The sequence below is a fragment of the Rattus rattus genome, chromosome 2 (assembly GCF_011064425.1).
Source record: "Rattus rattus isolate New Zealand chromosome 2, Rrattus_CSIRO_v1, whole genome shotgun sequence".
Lineage (NCBI taxonomy): Eukaryota > Metazoa > Chordata > Mammalia > Rodentia > Muridae > Rattus > Rattus rattus.
This window is the reverse complement of record NC_046155.1, coordinates 7,984,296-8,011,764: the sequence shown is the minus strand read 5'-3', so window position 1 is coordinate 8,011,764 and position 27,469 is coordinate 7,984,296. Positions and strand designations below refer to the sequence as shown.

Genomic DNA, 27,469 nt, shown 5'->3' with positions numbered 1-27,469 from the left:
ACCCTGGACAGCCTTCCTGGCAGCTTTTGCCATCCCCCATGGAGCCACGTGCAGAGCCACGAGCTAAGCGACTTCCCGGTCCTGTCCCCTCCCCCCAACATCCTGCCCTGGCCAGAGGGGCAGTGGGGGCCTGCGAGTCACTGTGGCCTGGGATCAGGATCAGGATCAGGACTGAAGACTGCTGGTGGCCAGAGGTGAGGGTGGCAGGGGAGTGGGTTAGGAGATGGTCTGTAGGGTCTGCCCTAGGGATGGGGTGGAGGCCAAAGGCTTCTTGGAGGAGGGGCTCGGCTCTGTCCTGCCCCTGGAAGACTTGTTTACTTAGGGAGAGTTGGGTAGTGAAGCCTGTGCCAAGTTGACATTCCTGGAATTCCCCCCCCTCTCTGTGTGTGTGTGTGTGTGTGTGTGTGTGTGTGTGTGTGTGTGTGTGTGTGTGTTTCGTGCGCGAGCGAAAGTCCACTAGTTTCCAGCGCCTATTGTGGGTGGTGGCATCCTCTCCTCCCCTAGTTCCTGCTCCAGCTCCCTGGATTCCCAGAAATGGCCCAGGCTAGGGAACTCCAGGCCGTTGCTTATCCACCCAGCCTTTCCTTATCCCAGAGTGTGGGATGGGGTGGGGGCTATGCTGTGGCTCAGTTCTCTCCAGAGCCTGGCCGGGATCTGGGGCTCAGCCTCTGCCCCTACCGTTTCTTAACTGTTGCAGGCTTCCCATTTGGGACTGTGGCGGGAGAGAGATATAGGTTACTCATGCTAGCTCTGCTAGTTCTCCCAATGCAAACTGACTGGTCTCTGCCTGGCAAAGGGCTCTGTGAGAATGGATGCTCAATGTACTGTGCAGGGTGGAGGGCACACTGAAGGAGATGTGCTCAGATGCAGTTTCTAACCCATTTGCAACAGTTCCTGCCAGAGCAGGGGGTCACTTCAGGGCAGGGGACAAGGAAACCCATGATTGAAGTTTTGGCTGACCAGACCCTCCCATCCTGGGTGTTGCCCTGAAAACAGAGAGCCAAAAGAGGGTGCTGTACTGTGGTCCAGAGCGCTGGGCTGGGTTTTAGCTGACTCTACCCCTTGGCCTTAGGTCATAGCCTTAGTTTCCCCATTTGTAAAGCTCTGCTGGGACTAGAGGATTTAATAAGTTCCTCTGCTTAAGGCTGTTCATGAGCTGGGGAAGTGGTCAGAGTGACTTCTCCCCAGGAACTCTAGCCTTGTGTCCTCGGCTTGCTCATGGAGGACAGTTTCTATCACCCATAGGGTATGGAGTGTGATCATACACACTCCTACACCTCATTCCCAGGCCATATCTGTGCAGACACACTACATGTCCAAATAGCTCTTGGAGACCCTGTGGCTGAAACTGAAGTGACTAACTCAAGAACCCTTTGGGTTATTGAGGCTGGGGCACTTGGGGCTCAGTGCTTGGCGGGGGGTCCCCCACATGATGGGGCAGAAGTGCTTTGTTCACACGATAAGCATTCCCTGAGTCTAAATTAGGTCCCTTCTATTTCCACTGCCACAGGAGCTCTAACAGAGAAATACCTGAGGGTGCCAGGCAGGGAATGGAGGAAAGACACTATTTGGGGTGGCCAGAGAGTCTAGGAAGAAAGATGGGCCCTTTTTCTGGCTTCACACAGAGGGCCCTGCACCCCTATCCCTAGCTCTGTCCCTGAAGTGGTGGGAGGCTAGGGGTGTGTCTTCAGTCTCCCGGAGCTAGGTCCCGGTTAGGCTCTGCATGCAGCCCTCCGTGCCTACTTCTTGGTGGGAGGCGTCGGCCTACTGGACCAGGAATTTGTGGTGTTCCTGCCCAGGGTGGGGGTCTAGGGCAGGCACTGGGGCCCTGCAGGGGCTGAAGCCGCAGCAGGAAGGCAGACACCACAGCCTGTTTGTATTGGCAGAACTCTCTCTGCCTCCTCAAAGAAGCCGTGGAGCCTCTCAGCCTCAGGACAGGGTGGGTGGCGCTGCTCTGCACTCCCTCCCTCCCCTCCTGAGCTAGCTAGGCTAGGAGGAGTTACCACTGGGTCCGAACAAGCTTCTGGGCAAACTCATGCTGGCAATCTGCAGAGGACCTACTTGCTCCAAACAGCCACGGTCAAAATTTGTCTAGAGTTTGGGCAGGTCTCTTTTTGAGTGGCAGCCTGGTCTAGCTAGGTGAGTGTCCACATTTTTCTTTGTGGCTTATTCCCCAGGGCTTCTCTTTTGTACCTACTCACAACTGAGGAGCTCTCCCTTGTCATGGAGCCCTGTTGGCAGATGGCTCCTACGTCCAGACCACTGTGGCTGGGCACTGGGCCAGGGTGTTGAGGAAAGCACCCCCTCGGCTCAGATAGGGTGGCCCTGCCTTGGTCTGTCACTGTTAGTGATCAGCCTGCATACCACACCCTGTGAATTCTCTCCTTGGCAACAGACAGGGACCTGGCCCTCCCGTGACCGTCCTGAAGTCCACTAGATCAGTCCCTGTTCGTGTGAGTTTTACAGTCATAGCCATCTAGGCAGGAGAGGGGCCGGTTGTTCAGAGGACAGCATCCTAGCAGAACCGGACTGCCTCTCCTTTGTCCTCAGAACTTTGGGCACCTCTTGGGGAGCTCTTCCTATCCCTTCCAATCTTGGCTGTGTTGGTTACTTTCTGTTGCTGTAAGAACGTGACCAAAGCAATTTGAGAGATTTTATTTTAAGTTATAGAATGCGCTTAAAGTAAATTTATTCTTCTCTCAATACTTTACACCCTGACCACAATTTTCCTTCTCTCCACTCCTCCCAGTATTCCCCCATCTCCCCTCTCCTCCAGAGCCATTCCTCCTTTGTTTACCTTCAGAAAGGGAGCAGCCCTCCCAGGGACATAAACACAACACAGCATAACAAGTTACAATAAGACTAGGCACAAACCCTAGCCTCAACAAGGCTGGATGAAGCCACCCAGTAGGGGGGAAAGGGTTCCAAGAGCAGTCAAAAGGGCCAGAGACACCCCGCAATCCCACTGTTAGGAACTCCACAAGAACACCTGTAGCTTTCATTCACCAGATGTAAGTGTCATCTCAGGGGTTTACTGCTGAAAAGCTCACCCTTTCTAGTTCTTTCTGACCTCTGGCTGGATGGTCAACTCAGCTGTCCTCGCTCAGACTCCTCTTCAAGAGGACTGGTTGAAACTGTCTTCTCTCTGAAATGCTCTGCTTGGTCTCAAACTAACTCTGGCAATCTGTTCTAATCTCCTGGCTCCTTCTCATTGTCTGACTCCTTCTGTCTTCACCTGCAACCTGTCTCTGTGAAACTGTCCTGGTAATGCCTCCTCTCTTCTCTCCCTCTCCCTCTACTCTTTCTCCACTGCTCTCTCTCTCTCTCTTTCTTTCTTTCTTTCTTTCTTTCTTTCTTTCTTTCTTTCTTTATTTATTTATTTATTTATATGAGTACACTGTAGTTGTTTTCAGACACATCAGATCTCATCTGCTGGGATTTGAACTCAGGTCCTCTGGAAGAACAGTCAGTGCTCTTAACCACTGAGCCATCTCTCCAGCCTTCCACTGCTCTCTTAAATCCCCTTTCTTGTGATGTCCTGACTCACTTTATCAAATCTTTGATTCATCACTTTATCTGCCCCTCAATTAGACCTCACTTTCAAACATGGCTGTTCCCTTCTACAAACTAATTTTGCCTTCATTGTTTGGGATTAAATGTGTGTACTAAGGGCACGTCTGTATTACCGCTGGATCGCACACACCTAAAAGGTCTTTGGATGTGATCTCTTGCCAGAGCAGGCATGTTGCTGGATTAAAATTCCTCTGCAAACACTAAGCTACACAATCATAACATATATTATGCACAGGGCCTAGCTCAGACCATACAGGCTCCCCAATTGTTTCAGTGAGAGATTTTATTTTACAACCCATTATGAAGGGAAGTCAGAACAGGAACTTGACACAGGAACCTAGAGGCAGGAACTGAAGCAAGGCCAAGATGGAGTGCTGCTTACTGGCCTGCTCTTTATGGATTACTTAGTTTCCTTTCTTTAAGATGCTTGTTTGTTTGTTTTTTTAAAGATTTATTTATTTATTTTTCCTTTTTTTCAGAGCTGGGGAAAGAACCCAGGGCCTTGCGCTTGCTAGGCAAGTGCTCTACCACTGAGCTAAATCCCCAACCCCAGATTTATTTATTTATATGAATACTCTGTCGCTTTCTTCAGATACACCAGAAGAGGGCATCAGATCCTGTTACAGATGGTTGTGAGCCACCATGTGGTTGCTAGGAATTAAACTCAGGACCTGTAGGAAAGCAGTCAGTGCTCTTAACCACTGAGCCATCTCTCCAGGCCCCCTGTGGGTTTTTTTTTTTAAAAGATTTATTTATTTACTATATATATAGTGTTCTGCCTACACATATGCCTACACACCAGAAGAGGGCACCAGATCTCATCATAGATTGGGAATTGAACCCAGGCCCTCTGGAAGATCAGCCAGTTCTTTTTTTCCCCCCAAGATTTATTTATTTTGTTTATATGAGTACACTGCAGCTGTCTTCAGACACACTAGAAGAGGGCATCGGATCCCATTACAGATGGTTGTGAGCCACCATGTGGTTGCTGGGAATTGAACTGAGGACCTCTGGGAGAGCAGTCAGTGCTCTTAACCACTGAGCCATCTCTCCAGTCCAAGCTTGCAGCCCTAACTTGCTTCCTTATACATTCCAGGGCCACCTGCTCAGGGTGACACCTCTCACAAGTAGACTGGGTCCTTTCCCATCTATCATTAATCAAGAAAACGTCCTACAGATTGTCTACAGCCACTTAGAAAATGTTTTAATTTTACCTATACAGGTGTTACGTCTGCATGCATAGTGTGTATCATGTGCATGCCTGGTGCCCACAGGGCCCAGAAGAGGGCATCAGATCCCTTGGAACTGGAGTTACAGATGATTGCAAACTCCATGAGGGTGCAGAGAATCTAACCTAGGTCCCCTAGAAGACCATCCAGTGCTCTTAGCTGTTGAGCCATCTCCAGCCTCCTACAAGCCTTTTCTCTGGGAGGTCGGGAGGGGGGATGAGGTCTTTCTATGTAGCCCTGGCTGTCCTGGAACTCACTGTGTAGATCAGGCTGGTTTGAACTTACAGAGATCCCTTGCCTCTGCTTCCTGAGTGCTGGGATTAAAGGTGTAAGCCACCACAGCCAGTTTAAAAGCCAATGTGATGGAGGCGTTTTCTCAGTCTCAACCTTTTCTCTAGCTTGGGTCAAGTTGACAAAAAAAAACCAAACAAAAAACAAAAACAAACAAACAAACAAAAACCGATCTCCCACAGCTACCCCTGAGGGAAAAGAATTGGAGCTCAGGGTGGCTGTTTCTGAATTCCCTTCCGTATAACCCTCAGCTTGGCAACTGTGACTCCTGGTCTCCTCACAGCTCCAGCTGATGCCCCCCAGTACCTCATGGGGAGTTTCAACTTGAGCCCCAGCCCCATGTCCAGGGAATAAGAGTGACCAAATAGGGGTTGGGGATTTAGCTTAGCGGTAGAGCACTTGCCTAGCAAGCGCGAGGCCCTGGGTTCGGTCCCCAGCTCCGAAAAAAAGAAAAAAGAAAAAAAAAAAAAAGAGTGACCAAATAGACAGTAGGCTTATTATGTATTACAGGGAACTCAGCTGTTATGCCTCTGACCCAGGTCTTCAGGGTCACCTTCAGAGGAGTGGTTTGGTAGCTAACCCCATTGGGGTGATTGTCAGTATGGGTGATGTTTGGTCCAAGGTGGGGGTATAGTTTTTCTGGTCAGTTCTGGATCTTTCCTGGACCCTATGGCTTCTCTCTCTACTGGTGTGTAGACACTTGTGTATGTACATGGCCTTGGACGTGCATACTGCCATTTATAGGTATCCTTCCACTCCAGCCTTCAGTGGTGGATGTCTGGCTGATCAGGCCAAGGGAGCATGGCCAGGGGCCGCGGGTCACAAGGGTCTTTTAGAAGTTATCAGCTGCCAAGTGCTCACTAGGTTGAACATTCAGGCTATAATCTCTGCTGCCTCTGTCCCATTCTTGGAGTCCAGACACATCAAAGAAAACTTGAGGGAAATGGCAAGGTGGGGGTGTGTGAGATAGATCCTAGGCTGATCGCGCCCTTCCAGGCATGCTTCCTGCATTCTGGGGTCTCCCATGCATCCATATCCCAAAGACGGACCCTGAGCGTGCAGCCTTGTGGGCTAGGGTTGCAGTTCCCCATCGTGACCTCTGGGAGGCAGCAGTACGCCGGTGCAGTGAACATAGGTGCTGGGCTGGGAGCTGCAAACCTTTAGGCATCTGGAGTTTCCATTACAATGCAGCCCCTTTAAGAGCTGCTCAGCTCTACCCATGGACACCCTTTTTTTCTCTTATTTTTTTTTTACTCCTTCTACTTCCTCTGCTGCCTCACTCTGGATCTTCAGCAAAAGGTTTTCCTTGTTCTGCCTTCCCTTCTGTCGTCTGGGCTGCAGATCAGACGGGGAACCTTGGGGTTGGGGATTTAGCCCAGGGGGAAGGCCACTTCCCAAGCAACAAAAGGCCCTGGGTTCGGTCCCCAGTTCCAAAAAAAAAAAAAAAAAAAAAAAAGACAAAATAACAGACGGGGAAACTTAGCTTCGTGTTAGTACCCGACCCACACTTTGAGTCTCTTATGATCTGCATCGTTTGGTAGGGTTGGGGCTCAGAGATTGGAAGATGGGGCCCAGCAAGGGGCTATCATCCCATCTTTGATCTATGGGCTAGTATGTATCTGGGCACACCTGCAAAGTGCCACTTACCATGTGCTTGTCTGCCTGGGATGAGATGGTGTTCATTAATCATAGGCTGATTCTTCCTGAGCTGGTCAAAGTGAAATTCCAGGTCCCTGGTTCTGCAGTTATAGAGAGTTGCAGAATGGCGCCAGTGGGACTCTCAAAATGGCCCGTGGCTGTGATAGAATCTGGCCTTGCTCCCACCACCCCTAGGAGAATGGACTGGACCAGAGGCAGAGCTGATTCCGTGAGCCCTCTGGACCAGCAGGGGGCCATCTAGGGTTCTTTGGCATCTCTCCTCTGCTACTTTGGTCATTGAATTCTCTTTTTAAGTTAGAAAACCTCATGGACACCTCACTCTCCCAGGCACCACAGGCTCCCTACGGCGCTTGAAAGCCAAAGCCGCTCAAGTTGCCACTAACAGCAACTGGGTCACCTCTTCATTTCCTCGGGGCTTTGCACATCCTAGACGTGGTTGGAGATTTGTTGCCGAATGGGCTGCGGGCCTGTTGGATGGGGTCTGGGGTGCAGTTTTGGGGCCGAGAGCTGCTGCGGTGTCATTCCCGACCCAGTCCCCTCAAAAGCTCCCCCTGTCCTTCAGCTGCATCTTCTTGGGAGACCCCGGGAGGGTAACGGGGAGGTGGGGGCTCGGGGTCGCTGCGATTGGCCGGTGGGGCGGGGTCCTCGAGGGGCGGGGCCATGCTGGATTGGCCGGGAGCGCGCGGGGCGCAGCGGGCCGGCCCGCAGGTGTCTGGCCGCGGGGTGGGAGCCAAATCGCGCGCCCGCTGCTACCGCTGGCCCGGGGAGGTGCGGGAGCTCGCCGGTGTGGTGCGGATGGGGCGTCCGGGAGCCACGGGCGCGGAGCGCTGACAAAGGCTGTAGCCACTGAGCTTGGCGGCGGGGGCCCAGCCTCCCCACCGCGATGCGCCGCTCCAGCACGGACGAATCCACGTACCGGCGCAGCCCTTCTCCGGAGAGCAAGGAGCAGGGCTTTGCGCGCGGCGGCCCCTTTCGGCGCTGCAGCAGCCTGTATGGGCGCGCGGGCGCCGGGGACGCCGGGGATGCGGGCGGCGGCTTCTTCGGCCTGCACTCGAACCCCGGCCCCAAGGCAGCCCAGGCGCGCTATACAACGCCCAAGGGTAACAAGTATGTGGTCTTCTACCTAGACCTCTCCTTCATCTTCCTTCTAGAGCTGAAGCGCTGCAGCATGGCGCGCGGCTGCCTCCAGGGTGTCAAGTACCTCATGTTCGCCTTCAACCTGCTCTTCTGGGTGAGTGTGGGGGCCTGAAGGACCGGGGTTCGCTGCTCTCCTAGTGACTTCCAGGAGCTCCCTTCTCTCTTCTCTGCTGTGGAGACAGGGTGTGTGCGCACGTGCTCACAAGACCAGGCAGTACCAAGCCTTGCCTCTCCTGGGTTCCAGGCGTAGAAGTGATCAACGTCTCTGTGCACAGAGCCACGGGTGTCCCCTTCAGCCTCCTCCCTGCCCCCCCTCTTCAGCCTACGTCCTTGCCTCACTCCCTTCACACTCTGCCCCTCTGGGAGATTGACTTACAAGGTCCTGGTCCCCCAGGACCCTGAAGACCAAGGGTACGTGGACCGCTTGACCTATTAGAGCCTAGGGAGGTATACCAGACACTGGTCTGGGACTCTCCATGGACATGGGTGGCACCTGGCTCCCTGCCACCTCAGCAGAGCCTCTAACTTTTGCTGGGGTATGCTGTGGTTGCTCAGGCATGGGGTAATGTTCAGTTGGGGCTCGAATGATGATAGAGCAGAAGATGGTCCCCTCCGGTGTAGATGGAGGACAGTTTGTACACTCTCACCCTTGTGGAATGGGTAAAGTATTGCATTTGATTACCACCTGGTGTTGGGGCTTGGCTGAGCCTGGAGCCTGAGTGGAACATGCTAGATTTGATTAGAGGTGACCCTTTATTACCTAGACTTGGCCTGGACCTTCACTCACTAGCTGGAATACTTACAGAATGGTGTCCAAGGTCATTCCATACTCTACCTTGGTTCCTGAGCCAACTTTCTGGGAGTGGGTGTGTGCGAGTGAGGATGAGGGGTGTGTTTGGAACGAGGGAGTACAGCTTGGGAGTGAGGATGAGGGGTATCACTGGGATCCCTATTTGCTGCTCATTTGCATGCAGTCAGTCCAGTTCAAGTCATATGTGCAGAAACCTAGGTCCACTTTTCTGACCTCTCTTTTCTTATAGCCCTGGCCCAGGGTTGGAACTGGGATTTGCTGGGACCCTGGGCTGCCTGAGGGCAGTAGTCCAGGGAGGCTGTTGCCCTACCTGACTCATCCTTCCTCGTCTCCCCCATTAAGAGCTCTCTGCCAGAGGCTCCTGAGAGGGATGGGCCCAGTTCTGGGAGTTCTCTCATACCAGGTGGGCATCAGAGATAGGTGTGGGCTGAAGCTGTAACCAGCCTATGTAAGGTGGATGCTTCTGTTTAATGGACTTCAGTGGGCACCAGCGTGTGGTCAGGAGCAACTGATTGGCAGGGTCAGGGTGTCTCTGACATTGTGGCAGTTGGGCGGGGGGGTTGCAGACAACAGTATGACAGGTAGAAAAGGCCCAGGAGCTGCAGATGACAAGTGTCAGTTAGGTATAACACTGTGACCAGACCTGACAGCTGTAGGTCACTCACTCTGACAGTAGCAGGCAGCGTAGGTGGCAGAAGGGGGTTAGGAGGTAGGAGTGTGGGACTAGGCAGCTGCTAGTAGCTTGGTTTGGGGAGGCTGAGGTTGTTGGAGTTATTGCCCTCTTCCTCATCTGGACACCTGGCCACAGGGAGAAGGGCCCATTGGCTACAGAGCAAGCACCTTCCATGGACCACTGGTGATAGCCTCTACCAGAGAAATAAACAATCAGTATCCTGTGGGACTCCTGTGCTGGCGAACTCAGTACCCTCCTGGTATCCACATGCACCTCCTGCCTGGAAAATGGGCTCCTGCCCCAGCATCATTGTGGCTTCTCCCTCCAGCTTGAGTCCCAGTGAGGGGTTAGAGGCAACCATGCAAAAGATGCTGTGAACAGCATGGTTTTTCCTAGAAGTGCTTGTGCTGGGCTTGGCAGAGTCCATCTGGGCTAGCAAGTGTGAGAGTCCATCCATCTGGCCTGGTCAGTATGATGTCAGTCCACCTTGTCCCTGGCATCTGCGAACTAAATTCCCCTCCTGCTGGTGACAGGTTGCAGTGGGAGGGCCAGAGAATAGCCTACCCAAGACCCTGATTCCTTTGCTAGACTCTTGTAGGAGAGGCTTTGATGTCCATTTGGCACTTATAATGCAAGACCAGCAGGCAGGACCCTAGCCTCTGCCATGTGTCTTGCCTCAGTCACCCTATTAGAGTTAACCAGGCAACTGGAGTCAAAGCTGGGAGTGTGGGGACACAATGAACCCTTGCCCTCCTTCAGCAAACAGGCTGCCACTGGGCAGTGATGCTCAACTAAATTGGGCAGTTGTTCAACCTGCTTTGAGATGTGCACAGGGTTAGGACTAGCTGGTTAGGGCTGGGAGTGCCTTAGGGAAGTGGGCTGAGTATGCAGCCCTTGAACAGTTAAGTGGGTAGGTGGTGTTGGGTGCTGGCCACTGACAGTAAGGGAGTGGGGGCTGAGCAGCCCCTGGGACCCCTGTCTCAAGCCTCTGAGGCTGCATTGTCAGCTGGGCCTCTGCCAGCAAAGCTCTTCCTGTAATGGAAGTTGAGGTCCCCTGGGATCAAGGGGAATCGGTGAAGCCTGGTTCTTCCTGCCTCCTCTCTCCTTTGCCCTCCCCTCCCCTGCCCTGGGCTCTCAGGGTATCTACATTCCTGGGCAGCTACTGTGGTGTAAGGGTTAGCGTAAGTGGGGCTGCGCTCATGGAGTGGGGCAGGGATCTTCCCATGGCTCTTCTGTGTCCAGGTTCTGAGATGCTAGCCAGGTCCGAGCTGTGAAGTTCAAACATGACCAATCTGAGGCCCTTCCTCTAGTGCTTCCAGGCAGGCGTCCCTCTCTATTCCTCAGTCTAGCAAAATGTATAGCTGTTCCCTGCATGGTATAGTCAGTGTCTGGGTGGACAAGATGGAGGTTGGAGTCATGCCTGCCACCCAGATACTGTGTGAGCTGAGAAAATCCTGTATTCTTGGGGGTCTCAGATTCTCCATTTTGACCACACTGGGTCATCAAGGCGACCCAAAGGTATGTGGATCAGGGTCCTTCAGCCACACCTAGGTGGTCTGTGATGACCCTAGATGGATGACCAGCTGAGCAGAGGTTCTGAGGTGGGAAGGGGAGCGGGGGGAGGAGGTACAAGAGTCAAGCTTCACTTATCTTTCCTTCAGGGAGGGGACTGGGGCCCCACTCTGCTCTGCCTGGGCTGTCACCCATTGCAGCCTCAGTTCTTGCCTTATGCTGTCCCAAAGGAAGTTCCACTGGGCACAGGGATCTGCCCCCACGTTGACAACACGTTGCAGGGCGCATGCCTTGCTAGGCTCCTGGGTGTCTGTTGCGTTTGATGAGCTGAGATGATATCTGATGGACGGGTGCTATTGTTAGTCTCTGACACTTTCAGTCTGGTGGATGAGGGGACTAGGAAATGGCAAAGGGTTCTGTGCCCAAATCCTTGGAAGAACCAGGACACTCAGGGAGAGGGAGATCTCTGCTTCCTGTAACAGCATATGTTTGTGATTGGGGTGGCATGGCACTGCCTAATGCAGGGGGCCATGGTCTTGCTGGCTCTTTGGGATGTTGGTGGCTCTGACAATGTCCCGAGTTGGGTGAAAACAAATTCTGTTTTAAGTATTTGGAGACCGGCTTTCCTTACTTATGATGACATTGAACTCCTAACCCTGCTGCTTCCACCTTTCAAGTCCCAGGAACACTGGTGTGCACCACCACTTGGGGTTTATGTGGTATGGAGTATCTAACCCAGTGCATGCTTGGCAAACACTCTACTAACTCAGCCTCATCCCCAGGTGTACTTTCAATTTTAAGTGCACAAACTCACCCCACCGGGATAACCAACATCCTAGCCAAGATGGGGAAGGTTCCTGCCAGCCTGGCAGAAGACCGGCTTCTTGACATACCCTTGGCTTATACAGGGGCCCCAGCCCATACACCTCCACCAAAGATGTGGCTAGCTGCCCGGCCATCTGCTATATTGAGCTGTGTATGGCTGGAGGGGTGGTGGGTAGAGGTCTGCTGGCACCCACCTCTGCGGACCTGGACAGGCACATTTGGTGGGCACCCAGTACCATACGGCACTCAGCCTGAGGCTGATCCAAGGGGCTAGAGGCTAAGGCCCCTGCTGTGCATGGGTTTGGTTGGTGCCTGGGTAACAGTCCATTACACCTCTCAGGGACTGTTGTTGGGTATCCCGGCCGACTGCCTAGCAAGTGGCCCTGGTGGGCTGTGGTTATGCCCAGGCATGCTGCATGATCAGCCAGAAGGCTAGGATGGAGGACCACAGTGGCAAGAGGTCCTGCCCCTGAGTGATGTTCCCAGCTACCATCATTCAGGACTCTAGCTTCTTTAAAGACGCTGTGGGGAGTGGGCGCTGCCTCCTACCCGGGCTCCTGTCTAGCTTGTGGGTACAGCTGCAGAGGAGTGAGCGAGCAATGGAAGACGGTCTGTCTCAGGAGATGGGGCTCAGGGTTCTGTAGATTTGGGGTGGAGGGGTGTCTTAGTCCCATCCCCACTTTTGACTGAGGAGAGACCTTGCTCCAGGCTGTCAGAGCTCAGCACTAAGTCCTGCCTTTCTCATCTTCTGAGTCTAATGGGCCCATTTTCTCTTGCTCTTTGAAGCTGTAATTTTCCTGCCAAAATGTTTAAAAAGCTTCATGCACCGAAACATTTTCAAGATTATAGGTACAGTACTCTTACCACATGCACGGTTTACATTAGTGCACCTGCTTGTGGCATTTCTGAGACAGGTAGCCCTACAGGATGGTGGTGACTCTGGGTGTACTGCTCATTTGTGACAATGCATGTGACACCACTGGATGGCAGTGGGGAGCATCTGGGCTGGTGTTCATCTTTGTCACAGTGAGGGTGACAGACTACGTGACAGTGAGTGAATGTCTTTCATGCTGTCTCACCGTGTCAGTGAAGGAAACTGGCTCTCCTGGGTGTGGGGTCCCTTCCTGCCAGGCTTGCCTTGGAGTTATACCTTCCTGGCCTCCTGGAGTGGGGCATTCCTTCCACCCCCAGTGGTGCTGCTCTGCATAGCAGTGTCCTTTCCATGCCCTTCGGGGTCCCATGGGGCCAGGGGCGCTCCAACAGCTCACTTTCCTGCTGACACGAGCCGTCTGCTGTCCTTGGAAGGCGGAGGCGGATGGTGCAGACAGCTTGGTCTTAGTGACATTTATCACTGTTGTATTAGCATATCCCCTCCCTCGTTTTGGGACCTGCTATCAGAAGCATGAGTGTTTAGCTTGGAGGTGACCGTCCCAGATGTGACTCACTTGGGGGTCATGGCTCCTCTGGGGGAGTGTTATGCCCTGTGGATTGGTGTCTCTTGAGGCTTCTTGCTGCTTTTGATTTCCAGGTCTTTCAGAGCAGGTGTGGTGTGGAGTGAGGGTGGGAGTCCTCACTTCAGTCTTGACACTTCTGATCTAGTCCAAGGTAGCAAGCAGGGTATTACTTCTGCCTAGCAGTGTGAGGGCCACAAAGGTCCTTCCATAACCTGTGAGTCACCTTACTGGGTCCTGGAAGACCTCATGAAGCTTGGGAATGGCTGGAGACCATGGGAATAGCACATGAAGACAGATGAGGCCCTGCTTGCCCTGGGAGAAGCCTTCCAGATCCAGTAGCCTGTATGCTTACGGAGGATGTTATGCTGGATGATTCTGTGAACATTACCTGACCAGATCTCCATTAGGGGGACTTTTCCACACAGGCTGAATGGGGGTGCCCAGCCCATCCAACTGCCTTACTTTAACACCGTAGACAACATTACCTCTCAGCCACTGCAGCCCTACAGGGCTCCCTCCCATTGTAAAGGAGGCACTGTAGATTGGCTCACCAGAGCTACCTTGTGGCTCTGAGGGTGGATCTCCAAGTGCATATGCACACCTTTCCCTGGAGGTTCCCTGAATGGGCAGCATTTCCAGGTTCCTTGCTTCTTGATGACTCTACAGTATTGTCTCCAAGAGTTCATTGGAACTCAGAACCCTACATCATGGGCTCCTCTGCATTGTCCTGTCCAACTCTCTGTTAGGCTACCAGGCCTTTTCCTAGAGCCTATTAGGTGTTGGCCCATTACTAGCTTCCTGGAATATATCTTCCTTCCTCCTCATTTGACAGAGTCCAAGGCCTCATGTGAGGGTGGGGCCATAGTTTTCCCCTTCCATGGCAGACCTGTATGTACTCTGGGACAGACTAGATGTCCCTGTCACCATGCCATGATGAATCCTCTCTAGAGTCAACCACCACATGCCTTCCTTCCCTGTTTCCTTTGATTTTGATTTTTATAAAAAGGAATGATGAGAGAGCCCAGTGTGGTGACATGCACCTTTAATCCCAGCACTCAGGAGGCAGAAATGATTGGATCTCTGAGTTAAAGGCCAGCCTGGTCTACAAAGTGAGTTCCAAGACAGTCAGGATTACACAGAGAAACCCTGTTTCAAGAAACCAACAGTGAAGAAAAAAAACGTGATGAAACTCAGGGAGGTGTGGGGAGGTAGGGGGAGGCTTGGGGAGGTGGGGGGAGGCTTGGGGAGGTAGGGAAAGGCTTGGGGAAGCTGGGCAGTAGCAGGTGTTCCAGTGAGATCCTCTGGTTGGTACCACAGAGCCACTACAACTTGATCATGAGCAGAATGTGCCGAGCCAGGGCTTCTCTGTTCAGGGTCATGGGTAACCCAGGACACCAAGCCCAGGGCAAGGGGGCCATACAGGTGGGTGGGCCACTCAATTGCCATGGCCTACGTAGGGTGTGGGGAAGGAAGGTGCAGGATCAGAGGGCCAGAGGAGACCCTTCTGCTTAGGCACAGGGGTTGGCAATGCTTCCTGCAGGGAATCTGAAGGCGTAGTCACTAGGCTGTGCATGAGATGTACTCTGCCACAGACCACTGTCAACAGGGGCAAAGGGAAGAGGCTTGAGGAGTGGCAGCCTGCTGCAGGAATTAAGCTGTCACTGGAGGTTCCCAGGCTGACAAGGTTGGCTTGAGCTTGTGGGTAGAGCCTTTCCCTAGGGGTCAGGTACCCCTATAGTCAACCTCACCCTGTCTCTCTCTCTCTCCCCACTGCTGTGGTCCTAGCTGGGTGGCTGTGGTGTCCTGGGTGTTGGCATCTGGTTGGCTGCCACACAGGGAAACTTTGCCACCCTGTCATCCTCATTCCCATCCTTGTCTGCTGCCAATCTGCTCATCGTCACCGGTACCTTCGTCATGGCCATCGGCTTCGTGGGCTGCATTGGGGCCCTCAAGGAGAACAAGTGCCTACTGCTCACTGTGAGTTTGTTGGGCCCCTCTTTTTGGCTCTCTGTGCCATCAGCTCCACCTCTGAGGCCTGTCCAGCACCAGGGCTCTGGGGTCTTCCAGGCCAGGTGGGGCTGGAGGGGTTGCTGGCTCTGGGGTACAGAGTAAAACCCCATCTCAGAATTTTAAAATGGGGAGGGCACTGGGGATATAGATCTAGAAGAATTCTTGTATGATATGCATGAGGCTCTGGGTTTAAGTATCGGCGCTACACATACAAAAAAACATATCGGAGCTCAGAGGGACTTCTCGTGACAGGACACACCCAAGAATTTAGGTATCCTACAAGTGGCCTTTACCAAACTGTTCTGATACTCATCCTCGTGGTGGCTCTACCCCAGCTCCTGGTCCTGCCCCTGGCCCCACCCTCTCTCTCACAGCACCATTTGGCTTTGGGAATATGTTTATGGAAAGGAAGCTATTTCCTCCTCCACAGTTTATAAAGTTAATCACAGGTAATTAGGAAAGGAGTCCTGGAGGATCTTACAAATTCATGTGCCTAGCAGAGGCCTCAAGCTGCATGGCAGGTGGACTGAAGCTCCTCCATGTCAAGGTTTTGAATGGTTCCTTTCCTCTTCCTGCGATAGGAGTTTGCTCAGGGCTCAATGCCTTGTAGAGACAAACTGATCCCTTCTCTTCCCACCTTCAGGGGGTATTGTGGAGTTTATAGACTTTTGATAGGTGATATTTGGGATCTCTTAAATTCCCAGGTTGTGGGTGGGCGTGGTGCTCAGCTGTGGGATATATGTCTAACATATATCCCAGTATGGGGGTGTGGAGAGTCCCAAATAGAGATGTCACGCCAGGAGCCTGGGAACGGGGACGTACACGCATGTGGGTATGTTCAGATCAGGCCAGCAGGCCATTCAGGCTCCGGGATGGTCTGGCCTGGCTCTTGAGTTCCGTGGTATGGTAGGAGTTCTGGGGCTCTCCAGGAGCAGGGCTGTGAGTAAGGGGCACGTTCTCTACAGTTCTTTGTGCTGCTGCTGCTAGTGTTCCTGCTGGAAGCCACCATTGCTGTGCTCTTCTTTGCCTACAGTGACAAGGTATGTTGCTGCAAATGGACAGACAGTACATGGGGTGCTGGGAGACTCAGTGCAGAAAGTACCAGAAGCCCAGGGATCTACGTTGTGGCTCTGGTTGTATGGGTGGGACAACAGCACTCTTAATTCCTAGGATATGTGGCCAGGGTCCTCAACTAAGTACAGGTTGCTAAGTGTGGACTGTCCCAACAACCCCAACCCCCACTGCTGCTTACTGTGTGTCATATGTGACTTCCCATATCTGTCTGCCTGGTCACACAACTGGAAGGATTTACTCACATATTTTAGGATCTTGGGTTATAGATCATGCTGTATTGCCAGCTCCTGTGTCCCCAACTTCCCCATAGGACCTCCTTTCTGTAAAGTACCCTTGGACTATAGGAGGCTCCCTGTACAAGCCGGAGTTGCCCTTCAGTGCCCTAGTTCCTTTACTGGAGACTTAGGAGTGGAGCCATACCCTCAGCTAGAGAGCAGACATGTCTGTTTGTACTACCAAGAAGACTGAAGTCCTCCCCTAGCCAACAGGGGGAGCCTGTAGAGATGAGACAGCAAAGGCTTGCACCAGGGTCATTGAAGCCTCTGGGAGAACATGAGCCTGGGCTGTGTCCTAAGTGTGATAGGGTACTAGCGTAGGGGGTTATCCCAGGAAACAAGCAAGAGGTTCAGATAGAGGGGGTATGGGGTATTGTCCTGTCTTGGACTGAAGTGGAGGATATTAACTGGTGGTCTGTTAACAGATTGACAGTTATGCCCAGCAAGATCTGAAGAAGGGCCTGCATCTGTATGGCACAGAGGGCAATGTGGGCCTCACCAATGCCTGGAGTATCATCCAGACTGATGTGAGGCTTGGGCAGCCTTCTTGGTATGGCGGACAGGCTGGCGGGGGTGGGTGTTGTGGCTATCTCGCCACCCAGTCCTTTGCTTTCTTCCTGCTTCTAGTTCCGATGCTGTGGAGTTTCCAATTACACTGATTGGTTTGAGGTATACAATGCCACTCGTGTGCCTGACTCCTGCTGTCTGGAGTTCAGTGACAGCTGCGGGTTACATGAACCTGGTACCTGGTGGAAGTCGGTAAGAATATTCCCTCTTGTGGTGGGTGGTTGCAGGGGTGGGGTTCCCCCAGCTGATCCTGGCTCTCTTGCAGCCCTGTTATGAGACAGTGAAGGCCTGGCTCCAGGAGAACCTGCTAGCTGTGGGCATCTTTGGACTGTGCACAGCACTGGTGCAGGTGAGCTGAGCAGGGCAGTGCCTGGGACTCCTGACTGCAATGGCAGAGGACTTGCTCAGGAGCCTGTGACCTGGGTAGGCAGGTAGCAGTGCAGACTGTAAGAAGACAATGTTCACTGGGGGAGGTGACCTTTGGTATGCAGTACTCCCTGTGCAGAGCCCGTTGTCACCTAGTGAGTCAACACAGCCAGGCAGCCATATTGGTTGGTAGTGACAGGATTTCCTGTGCAGAATGAGGGTGGCACTTGATACCTTGCTGCCTCCAGGCCCCACTCTTCCCTCCTAGGTTCACAGCCATCTATAGCAGTGCTGAGGGTTAGCAGAGTGGTGCTCCAGGCTAAGTGGAGCGCGCCTACCACCCACCTGGCAAACAGATACTCGGTTGGCTACGGCTAGGACAAGTAGGTACAGTGGGATAGGCAGAGGGCTTAGACCAGGCGTGCAGAGGGGTGTGACCTAATGTGCAGAACGAAACTTACCCTGGGGACGGCTTGCAAGAGTCAGGGCAGCAATGAAGACCAGCCCTTCTGCCTATGGGCAAATGCCTGTGACCTCTTGTCTCCACAGATTCTGGGCCTCACCTTCGCTATGACCATGTACTGCCAGGTGGTAAAGGCGGACACCTACTGTGCATAGGTCTCTGTCACGGCCTCTGCTTCTCTGCCAAAGGACCTGCCCATGAGGAGATGTCAAACCCACTTCCCATGCAGGACTTGGTGCTCTGCTGAATGCAAGGAGAAGAGCTTGAGGCCACAGCACCCAGGACCCATCCCTGCACCTGAGGGACTCTGCTTGGGTGGCAGCAGAGACACCAGATTAGGGTTGGTGCCAAATGGCACCCAGGGCTAAGGGCCTGGGGAACTTTTGACACTTTTATATCCATATATTTCCTCTAGTGTTCACACAGGATGGGGTCCCCAGCCTTGCATGGATGCCAGGTTGGGGGCAGGCCCAGTCTGCTCAAGGCCCACGATGATCTTGGTGCTCCAGGCAGGGCCAGGTCCCATGATCCACATTCCATGACAGTGTCGTGGTTCCAGATGCATCTTAATAAAGTGTGTGAGCAGTCCCTGGGTCTAGCTGGACACACAAAGGTTGTATAGCCACAGCCTCCAATTGAGGAAGGTCTTTCACTTTCCAAGGGTCAGGAGAGTTCAGAGCTCAGGGGAGCACTGCTAACCTGTTTTAGTTGGGGAAAGGTGTGGCCTCTTCACTCTCATTTCTTCTAGGCTACCTCGGTTACTCTTGTAGTTCTTTCCTAGTACCTCTGCCTCTGGATTAATCTGGAGAGACTACAGATTGCAACACTAGGAAACACAGAGCCCTTGCCACTGACCAGAGTTAGAGTCATATAGAGCATCAAGCCACTATCAAGACATCAAACTAGGGGATAAAGAAGAGCGTAGGTGAGGGCCTTTGACTACAGGGATGGTACTCTGGGGGTGGGGGGTGGGGTTCAGGTTAAGATGAGCTCCCAGGAGCTGTGAGGCTCCTGACTCTCAGTCCCCATATCCTGCTGTCTGAGGGGCCTACTCTGTGACACAGTTCTCATTAGGGGTCATCCTTGTGACTCACACCAGAGTGTGATGAGCACTAGAGAAAATATCTGTATGGCGGCTGCTACCCTTCCCGTTCTCTGGCTCTGGGCTGAGCCCTTGTTTCCCACTGTCCTCCCTCTACTAGAAGCCATAGGACCCTGAAGAATCTCAGAATTACTGTGGAGTCAGCTGCTCTAGGCAAGCTGCTAATTAGCAAAAAGCCTTGTTACTTGTAGATGGCCAAACTGAGAGGCTGAAGTTGTACTCTGAGCACAGTGGGGTGCTGACCTCCCTCTGCTCAAAGCCTTGGCCCTGCTAAGCAAGTCCCAGGATTCCCTTTCAACCCTCTCCTCCCAAGCTAAGCAGCTCTCCTGTGTATGGCTCACCGTAGCCACTCACTGCCTCGCCCTTCACTTCTATCTACAGTCTGTCAGCTCCTGGACAGTGCCTCTGCAACCTCAACTTTGCTGACTCAAACCCAGAACCTGACGGTTACTGCTCAGTAGGGATGTCCCTGCATGGCTCTTGGGGTCAATCTCTAGCACCAATGAGGAGGGAAAAAATGGAGAGGCCGAGCTGGCTGCTCACTTTTCTGTGGCCCCAGAGAACTCAGCCAAGTTCCTATCTACTTCCATCATTTGACTCTCCAACTAGGACCCTTGCCTGTGGCATTCCAACCTACACTGCTTGTCCCATACCACCTCCATCACACCGTCTCCTCAAAGAAGGCTGTCCCCAGCCCACTTCTGTTCCTTCAGTAGTGCTCTGCCCACAACTTGGTGAGCTCCATGTCACTCACTTCTTATATTCAGAGAAGTACTCCCATCCACTAAACCCTCAGAGTCAAGGCTAGAAGGACTCAGGCTCCGTCACTGGGCAGCCAGTATGGGACCAGGCTTTTCCATGGCCCCACAGTGCCAGCCAGAGTTCCAACTTCTATTACCCCATAACTCACTGATAACCACTATTCACACTGGCCTTCTTTTCCAGGCCTGGCTGTACCCCTTAATTGTGGTCTGTAGAGCTGTGTTTTCTCAAAGTCAGCAGGGTCAGGGTAGCCCCCCAAGGCCTTCACAGGTATCAGATAGTTGGCAGAGTCTATCCATCTCAGGGATCCCCTGACCCAGCACCCCAAGTTCTCAGCCTTGGCCATGCTGACCTGAATGAATGGCCAGGGCCCACCTCTCTTCCAGTGTGTTCTAGTCAACAGGTGGTTCAGCTGATATCTAGGTAGGACCACCTACTCCAAAACCGCTCCAAGTAGGAAAGGTTCAACCTTCTATGAGTCAGGCTTGGCCTGTTTTAGCATTTTCCCTGTTCCTAACACTAAGGATCTTGAGCTACAAATCTCAGAAACTCACAGGGCAGAGTCCTCATTAGGGTTTCTAACCTCTTATGGCTTGGGCCTTGGCCAGTGGATTAGAAAGTTCCACCCAAGGGTCTGCAGGACCAGAAATCACTACCTCGAGATCATATCCAGCAGGGGATGAGGGGACTTGGAATGAAGAAGTGAAGAAATAAGTAGGCCAGCTATTCTTCACCTGCTGGTGCCTCAGAAGTCTTGGACATCTCCCCAACAGTGGATCAGCTTGTTGCTATTCATTAAGACAGATAGACGCCTTCTGATCTCATGATACCTGTCCTACTCAGCCCACAGGTCCCACTGCTGCCCCATGGGCAAACCCTATCCTGTCATCTGGTGCACAGTCAGGACTATGGCCCAGGGAGTTTCACAGAAGTAAGTCCAGCTTCTCTGGGCCAGTTTCCAATATGATCACACAACCTGGTCACATCAAGCCCAGTGGGGCTAGGGGTAGAACCTGTTCCAAGTGTCGGGCACCTTGAATATACACCTGTGTTTGTGATAGGCAGATGACCACGGTATGAAGGCAGGGCCTTCTGCACTGCCTTTGTCAGACTTTAGGGTGATGCTAAGAAAGGCTGTCTGAAAGAGTCTGTAATTGTTCACATCTTCCAAACCCACATCCCACACAGGCCTTGCAAAGCAGTCAAGAAGCCTGAGCCCAGAGCCCGGCTGTCCTAAGGGATGGGAATTGTGTTTTTACCTGACTCACAGCAGGCAGCAGTGAGTAGAAAGGATCCCAATTTTTATCCTGGATCAGGAAACCCCCATGCAGTGGGTCCTGCTGAGGGCCATAGCAGCTGTCTCACAGTAAACAAGAGAAGAGGCCTATATTTCACCATTGACTCCATGGCTTAGAAAAGTCCAGTCACTTGAGGGTTGCTTTCCAGCCTACAGCAGGTCATAGAAGTAATCCAGGCCTTGGCCCAGCTCCCAGATGGAGACCCCGACGCCCAGCTCCCTGGCTAGCTCCAGCCGCACCTGCAGAGACTAGGGGGCAGACAGAGGTGTAGGCACCTGCTCCACCCACTTCCTCACTACCCCCACAATATACCCAAAATTGTCCTAGTCATGGGGGCAGGGTATGGCCTGGAATCAGGCCCACAGGGCAGACCTTAAACACAGATGGCAAATACTGATACGACTGATGTCATCTAAGCAAAACTCACTCCCACCACAGCATTAGCTGACAGCCAGAGCACATGGCACATACCTTCAGCGTTGGGTAGAAGACAACGTGCCTCCCGCCGCGATTCCTGCAGAAGAAATGGGACCATGAGCCCTGCCTTCTGGCTAGGTCAAGGGCTACACTTTCCTTCCACCAGGATTAAGGTCCAGTCCTGGTCCCTTACTGTTCCCCATCCCCTGTTGCTCCCTTTTAAGTGTCCTCCCCACAAGGCTTCCTGCCTACAACCTGGTGAGCTATAAGTCACTTACTTCTTGTACTCAAAGAAGTGTTCCGCAGCCTGGCTGTCCCATACCACACGGGGCCTGTGGTCCTTCAGCGTCTGTATGTACCTAGAGAGATCAGGTTATGGGTGAGATAGCCACATACCCCAGCCTACCCCTAAGCCCCAGCTCCTATGTGACTATTGATGTCACTGAAAGAGTGAGCAAGCAACATGTTGTTCCTAAAGGTCCACAGTGAGCCAGCAGCACTTTGTGCTCTGTTCAGCCAGTATGCTTGGCTGCTCAAACCTTGAAGTCCCACTGTACACATGTCCTGCTCTAGGAAACAGTACCTTTTGTGAGCCTCCTTGGGGAAGTCAATGTTCAGACCACCTGACACTCTGCTCTGACTTTGCTCTCCCCCAGAGCTCAGATAATAAGTGATTCAGCTAATCTTCAACTTCTCCACCAAGCTGTGGGCCAAGGATTAGAGGACAGGGCTTTTGCCAGGACAGTGGGCAGAAACATTGGCTGTGATAGGCTGAGTGTCCCAGGCTTTCCTTTCCCCAGGTGGACACTGCTGCCTCACTTCCAAAGCTGTGTAGTGCTGCCCTTCCTGCAGAAAGGCTTCTTCTCAACTGCTTGGGCCAAGACTGCAGACCTATGGCACACAGCCAATCACATGCTGTACATCTGAGACCAGAATAGTGTCCCTACCAGACAAAGGCCATAATGTCCACAAGTATGTCAATAGATGGTCTAGGAGATTGTCCTGTTTGCAGCTGGGAGTCTGCAGGTACAGGTCTCCTCCCTGATCCAGCAGCACAACCAAGACCTGTTGTGCAGCTGTAGCCTGAAGTGGGATGGACTTCAGGGCCATTAGTCTGGGCTCTGAGAGAAGGCACAGTGGGCAGCAGGGGTTCCAGCACCCTGGTAAATGAGGCTTGGGAACCTCCAGCAGAGGAGCTGCCTTCTGGATCTGAGTCGTGGTTGCCTTAGACTCCTGACAAAAGGAAGGTGCAGCTGTCATCTTGTCCAGCAGTGCTCCAGAGAGTGTCAGGCTCTGGAGAATGGCCCTGGCCTCATGGAATATGGAGTGGGAGCTACTGTGCAGGTCTTAGGGCCTCCAATATACCAAATAAGTCAGAAGAAACAAGGGAGGGTGAGTAGGGAACAAATAGTTATAAATAGCCTGGCTCACAGCCACCTCTCAGCCCAACTGAACTCTTTGCAAGCTTGTGGTCACAGTTCCACCTTCCCTGCTTAGGAGAACACCGTTGTCCCTTCTCCCAACTCTGAGTTGGGCTGGTTCCTCAGTGGAACTCAGACCACATGAAAGCTGGGGAGGTACTGGAAAGGTGTGGCAGTGGCACCCAGCCTTCAGAGCTGATGCAAAACACTGAGGCACCTCCACACACATGGCATTGTCTACCCTGGGTGCTGGCATTGTCTTCCCTACAGTGTGGCGAGAACCACCCTGCACTGCGGTTCTGTGGGCACTTACTTTTGGAGACGGTCTCATTATGTAGCCCAGGCTAGACTTAAGTTCCCCCTCCTCTGAGTGCTAAGATCACAGGCCTATGACCACACGTGGCTTTATGGACATTTGCTTAGCTTGTCCTTTATGCAGCACCGTGCCTTTTTGGTCCTCACTGGAACATACCCAACCAGGTGACTTATTCAGGAGTATCCAGGAAACATCAAATACTACTGGGCCACCTGATTCAAAAGCCACTGAAGGTACTAACAGTTTCTGGCTTTCCACCAATGTCAGCTGAGACTTTGAAAGAACCTGAGATGTGCAGGGCATGAGACAGAGGCCACAGGGCTGGGGGCCTTTGGGCTTGTGGCTGCACAGACCAATATTCATGTTGGCTTTTGTGGCCACACCCACAAGACCTGCTGCCTCTCAGCCAGTATACTCTAAAGAACTGGGTCATCCTTTGAAGTGTATGTGTTCATTCATGCTTGAGCCTATGGAAGCAGTTATTGACCAGAATTGGAGGATCCATTCAGTATGAATCTGACCTAGGAACTGCTCTTCTAAGCAGGCTCTGAGGACGAAGAATTGAGTCGGGGGAAGGCGCGGGGAAGAGTCAAGTGTGGCTGCCTTGGGAACCAGGTGTAGCTGCAACAGCCAAGGCCTCCTGTGAATGCCTGTGCTCTAGGCCCCCATGATACCTTGTTACAGAAGTCAGTCTGAAGATACCTGTAAGATGGGCAGAGGTGCCTGATACTTGGGTGCAGGACACTTCAACTCCCAAGCACAACAGAAACCTTGGAGCCCTCTAGGGTTAGGTGAATCCTATGGAACAGCATGTGAAGGGCAAGCTCCACCCGAAGGCCAGGTTGCTATGCACAAGAGCAAGGGCCAGCACACCCCTCTGAGATGAGACGTAAGTAAGCAGATGACAGGAAACATGCAGTGAACGGGTAAGGGGCCTTGTGAGGAGGGGGAGATCCAGAAAAGGTAAATAAGCCCAGAGGAAGGCATGGAAAGCTGGTCATGCATGGAGAGCCGGTCATGGGCTTCACTTGAACCACAGGAAGTTACAGTAAGTCCTTGGGACATAAGAGGCTGGAACGCCTGTAGTCTGGAAGATCATCTGTGTCTAGGGGTTCAGGCCAGCTGAGAGACATAACATCACTGCAAGGTAGAAGAATTAAGGACTAGGCATGTCCCTAAGCTAAGAAAAGCCTTAACCACATAGTGAAATGATTCCATTTTCATGTAACACACCAGGCAAATGCCCAGGGACATGACCCAGAGTAGAGGTCAACAGGAACTAGGAGATGGAGGCACAACTAGTAAGGAGTAAAGGCTTCTTTTGGGGTTAATGAAATGTCTCCAAGTTGGAAAGGGTTATATAACTGAATACACTACTTACACACTCTGAGATGCGGGATGAGTAATGTACATGACACAAGGCCTCCATCAAAGAGTCAGGAATGCCGATAGAGCCATGTGTGAACCCACCTAGGCCCTTTCCAGAGGAGCTCAGAGCAATGAGGGTGTCCTGCCTGTTTCCAGTGACAAGAAGGTTCTCAGGCCTCCCAGGCCCAGAGCCTAATGAGTTTACTGTGATTTATAGGCACAGACAGAGGACAAAATTGCTGAGAGACTGGAAAAGAACTTCCACTTTCAGACCAAATCTGCAGTGGGACCCTCAGCCTCCATGATGGGGCCTAGAGTAACAACTCAGATCAAGGTGACAACCCCACACAGCTGACATTGTGGCCCTGGTCCTTTATCTCTGACATCACACTAAACACAGAGTTCCACAGGAAACTGACTGCAGCCAGACACACTGCCAGGTCAATACCAACAAAAGGCTAGAGAGACAGTTCAGCAGATAAGAGTGCTTACTGCTCCTGCAGAGGACCCAAGATTGGTTCCTAGTACTCACATAGGAGCTCACAACTGTCCACAATTCTAGTTCCAGGAGCCTTGGATTTCTTTTCTTACCTGTCTGGGCATCTGGCATGCAGACAGAACACTCATACACATAAGGATAAATAAGTAGGGGGCTGGAGAGATGGCTCAGCAGTTATGAGCAAGGACCTGGGTTCAATTCTCAGCATACACATGGCAACTCACAACTGTGCGTAACTCCAGTTCTAGGGGATCTAGTGCTCTCTTCTGGCCTCTGTGGGCACCATGTGGGCATGTGGTACATAGACATACATGCAGGCAAAACACCTACACACATAAAATAATTTAAAAAATACAGAAATAAGTAAATCTTTTAAGGTTAGGTTGTAGTTACTCCCACGGGTAGAAGGTCTGACGTTTCCACCGCTCTGATCTGCCCAAGATCCAATCCTGCAAGCTCAGGCAAGAGGGAGCCCCATCATCTCCTTAGGGTATCCCTCACATGACATCTGAGCTGAGGGCCAACTCCAGAAGGCCTTGAGTGAGGCAGTGTCACAGGCTGACCATGCAGAGCTGGCAAGTGACAAAAAGCCTTTGCTTGGATCTGCTCAAGAGGTTCCTAAAATCAGGGAATGAATCATATCATTTGCAGAAAAATGGATACAATCAAATAATCATATTTGTTAATTAAGTCAATCTCAGACAAGTATTAAATGTTTTCTCTTATTTGTGATTCCTAAATTTTTTTTTTCTTTTTTCTTTTTTTCGGAGCTGGGGATGGAACCCAGGGCCTTGAGCTTGCTAGGCAAGCGCTCTACCACTGAGCTAAATCCCCAACCCCCCTAAATTTTATATACATATATATGTATATAAACTGTCTAAGGGACACAAGAGACTAAAAGTAGGCAGAAGGGGTGAAGAAAAGGAGGGTAAGGATAAGAAGGGGAAAAGATCAATATACAATATATACATTAAAATTTTTTTTTTAATTTACTTGAAAAACATAGGAGCTAGAAGCCAGCAAGAGTGGCGCACACCCTTAATCCCAGCACTCATGAGGCAGAGGCAGGTGAATCTTTGAGTTCAAGACCACTCTGATCTACAGTGAGTTCCAGGGCTATACAGAGAAACCATGTTTCAAAAAAAAAAACCCGAACAGGGGTTGGGGATTTAGCTCAGGGGTAGAGCGCTTGCCTAGCAAGCGAAAGGCCCTAGGTTCAGTCCCTAGCTCTGAAAAAAAAAAAGAAAAAAAAGAAAAAAAAAAAAAAAACCCGAACAAACACAAAACAAAATAGAGCAAAAACCAGGGCCGGAAGGGTGGCTCAGCAGGTAAGAGTGCAGAGTGTACTACTCTTGCAAAGGACCCAGATTCAGTTCCCAACATCTACACTGGGTGAATCACACCTACGTGCTGGAACTCCAGTTCCAGGAGGATCAGATATCTCTGACACTTGTACTTGTGTTCATACACTGCCCCTCCCAGTATATAGTCAAAATAAAAACAAATTGAAAATTGATTTAAGAAACAAACAGGGCTGGTGAGATGGCTCAGGGCAAAGGTGCTTGCCACCAAGCCTCCCTCATATCTTGAGCTTGATCCTGAGAACCCAGACAGTGAAAGGAGAGAACCACCCTCTCTCTGCGTGTTGTTCCCTGACCTCCACAACAGTGCCAGGGCATGTGTGTGCTTTCCCACCCTAAAGATAAATTAATAAGTTAAACAAAACAAAAAGCAGGGCTGTATAAGCAGGCTTGATCAGAATGTGCTGGACATGTGACATGCACAGAGCCCGCTGGGCTGAGTAAGGAGGGACGCAGAGGCCATCGAGGGTGAGATGCATTCATAGGACGGATAGGAATGAGGACCACTGCTGGGCCTCATCTTCACCTGGCTTCTGTCTTTGCCATAGTTAGAAGCTTCTCACCACAGAACACAAAGTTATCACATTATGGAACTTGCCTTGCTTGGCATTACAGGGTGGGGAGGAACAGGGTGGACATGCTCATTAGCACCAAGGCTGGCTCTCCATCTGACAGACTGCCTGGACCATGATAGCTTCCAAATGTACCACAGATAATGATGGCATCACCGTGTTTGGGCATCAACAGCCCATGCCGGGAGGATCCCACACACTTCCTGGCCAGCTGGCCTTGATTCTTCACATCACCAAGTAAACTGGCTCATCACTAGGAGGAGTCTACGGCCTGGCGGCAGGGTGGAGTCAGAGGACACAGCTGAAGTGGGTTCAGCTTTCATGGGGCCGAAGGGAGGAGAAGCTGCCTCGTAAGTGCATGAGAGCCCACATATGCGCAGTTGCTTGGCTATGATCAGCGTCATTATGCTGAGTCAGCCAAACGAGGGGCCCAG

General features: G+C 52.0%; 2 protein-coding genes across 5 annotated transcripts in view; one reads left to right on the top strand and one right to left on the bottom strand.

Annotated features, from left to right (window-relative positions):
- The first annotated feature begins 97 nt into the window (after positions 1-97).
- On the top strand, positions 98-18,540 carry Tspan4 (tetraspanin 4). Of its 4 annotated transcripts, none has more exons than XM_032891427.1 (8): positions 98-194; positions 7,904-7,983; positions 14,950-15,141; positions 16,140-16,214; positions 16,949-17,050; positions 17,151-17,282; positions 17,356-17,439; positions 18,006-18,540. In XM_032891427.1, the coding sequence occupies exons 2-8, from the start codon at positions 7,921-7,923 to the stop codon at positions 18,072-18,074; spliced, it is 717 nt and encodes a 238-aa protein (XP_032747318.1). In that variant the 5' UTR covers positions 98-194; positions 7,904-7,920; the 3' UTR covers positions 18,075-18,540. The 4 variants fall into 4 exon arrangements, 3 of the variants coding, with proteins under 3 accessions (XP_032747318.1, XP_032747317.1, XP_032747319.1); XR_004386790.1 differs by lacking the exon at positions 98-194 and adding an exon at positions 17,725-17,839 and having other exon boundaries at positions 7,453-7,983; positions 18,006-18,095; XM_032891426.1 differs by lacking the exon at positions 98-194 and having other exon boundaries at positions 7,457-7,983.
- Positions 18,541-20,925: 2,385 nt separating this feature from the next.
- Chid1 (chitinase domain containing 1) overlaps positions 20,926-27,469 on the bottom strand; it is a 36,830-nt gene continuing 30,286 nt past the window's right edge. The window contains exons 11-13 of the mRNA XM_032891425.1: positions 21,777-21,857; positions 21,553-21,595; positions 20,926-21,329 (exon numbers count right to left, since the gene is read on the bottom strand). Of these exons, the coding sequence (XP_032747316.1) occupies positions 21,231-21,329; positions 21,553-21,595; positions 21,777-21,857 (223 nt within the window). The 3' untranslated portion in view covers positions 20,926-21,230. The remainder of the gene's footprint in view (positions 21,330-21,552; positions 21,596-21,776; positions 21,858-27,469) is intronic.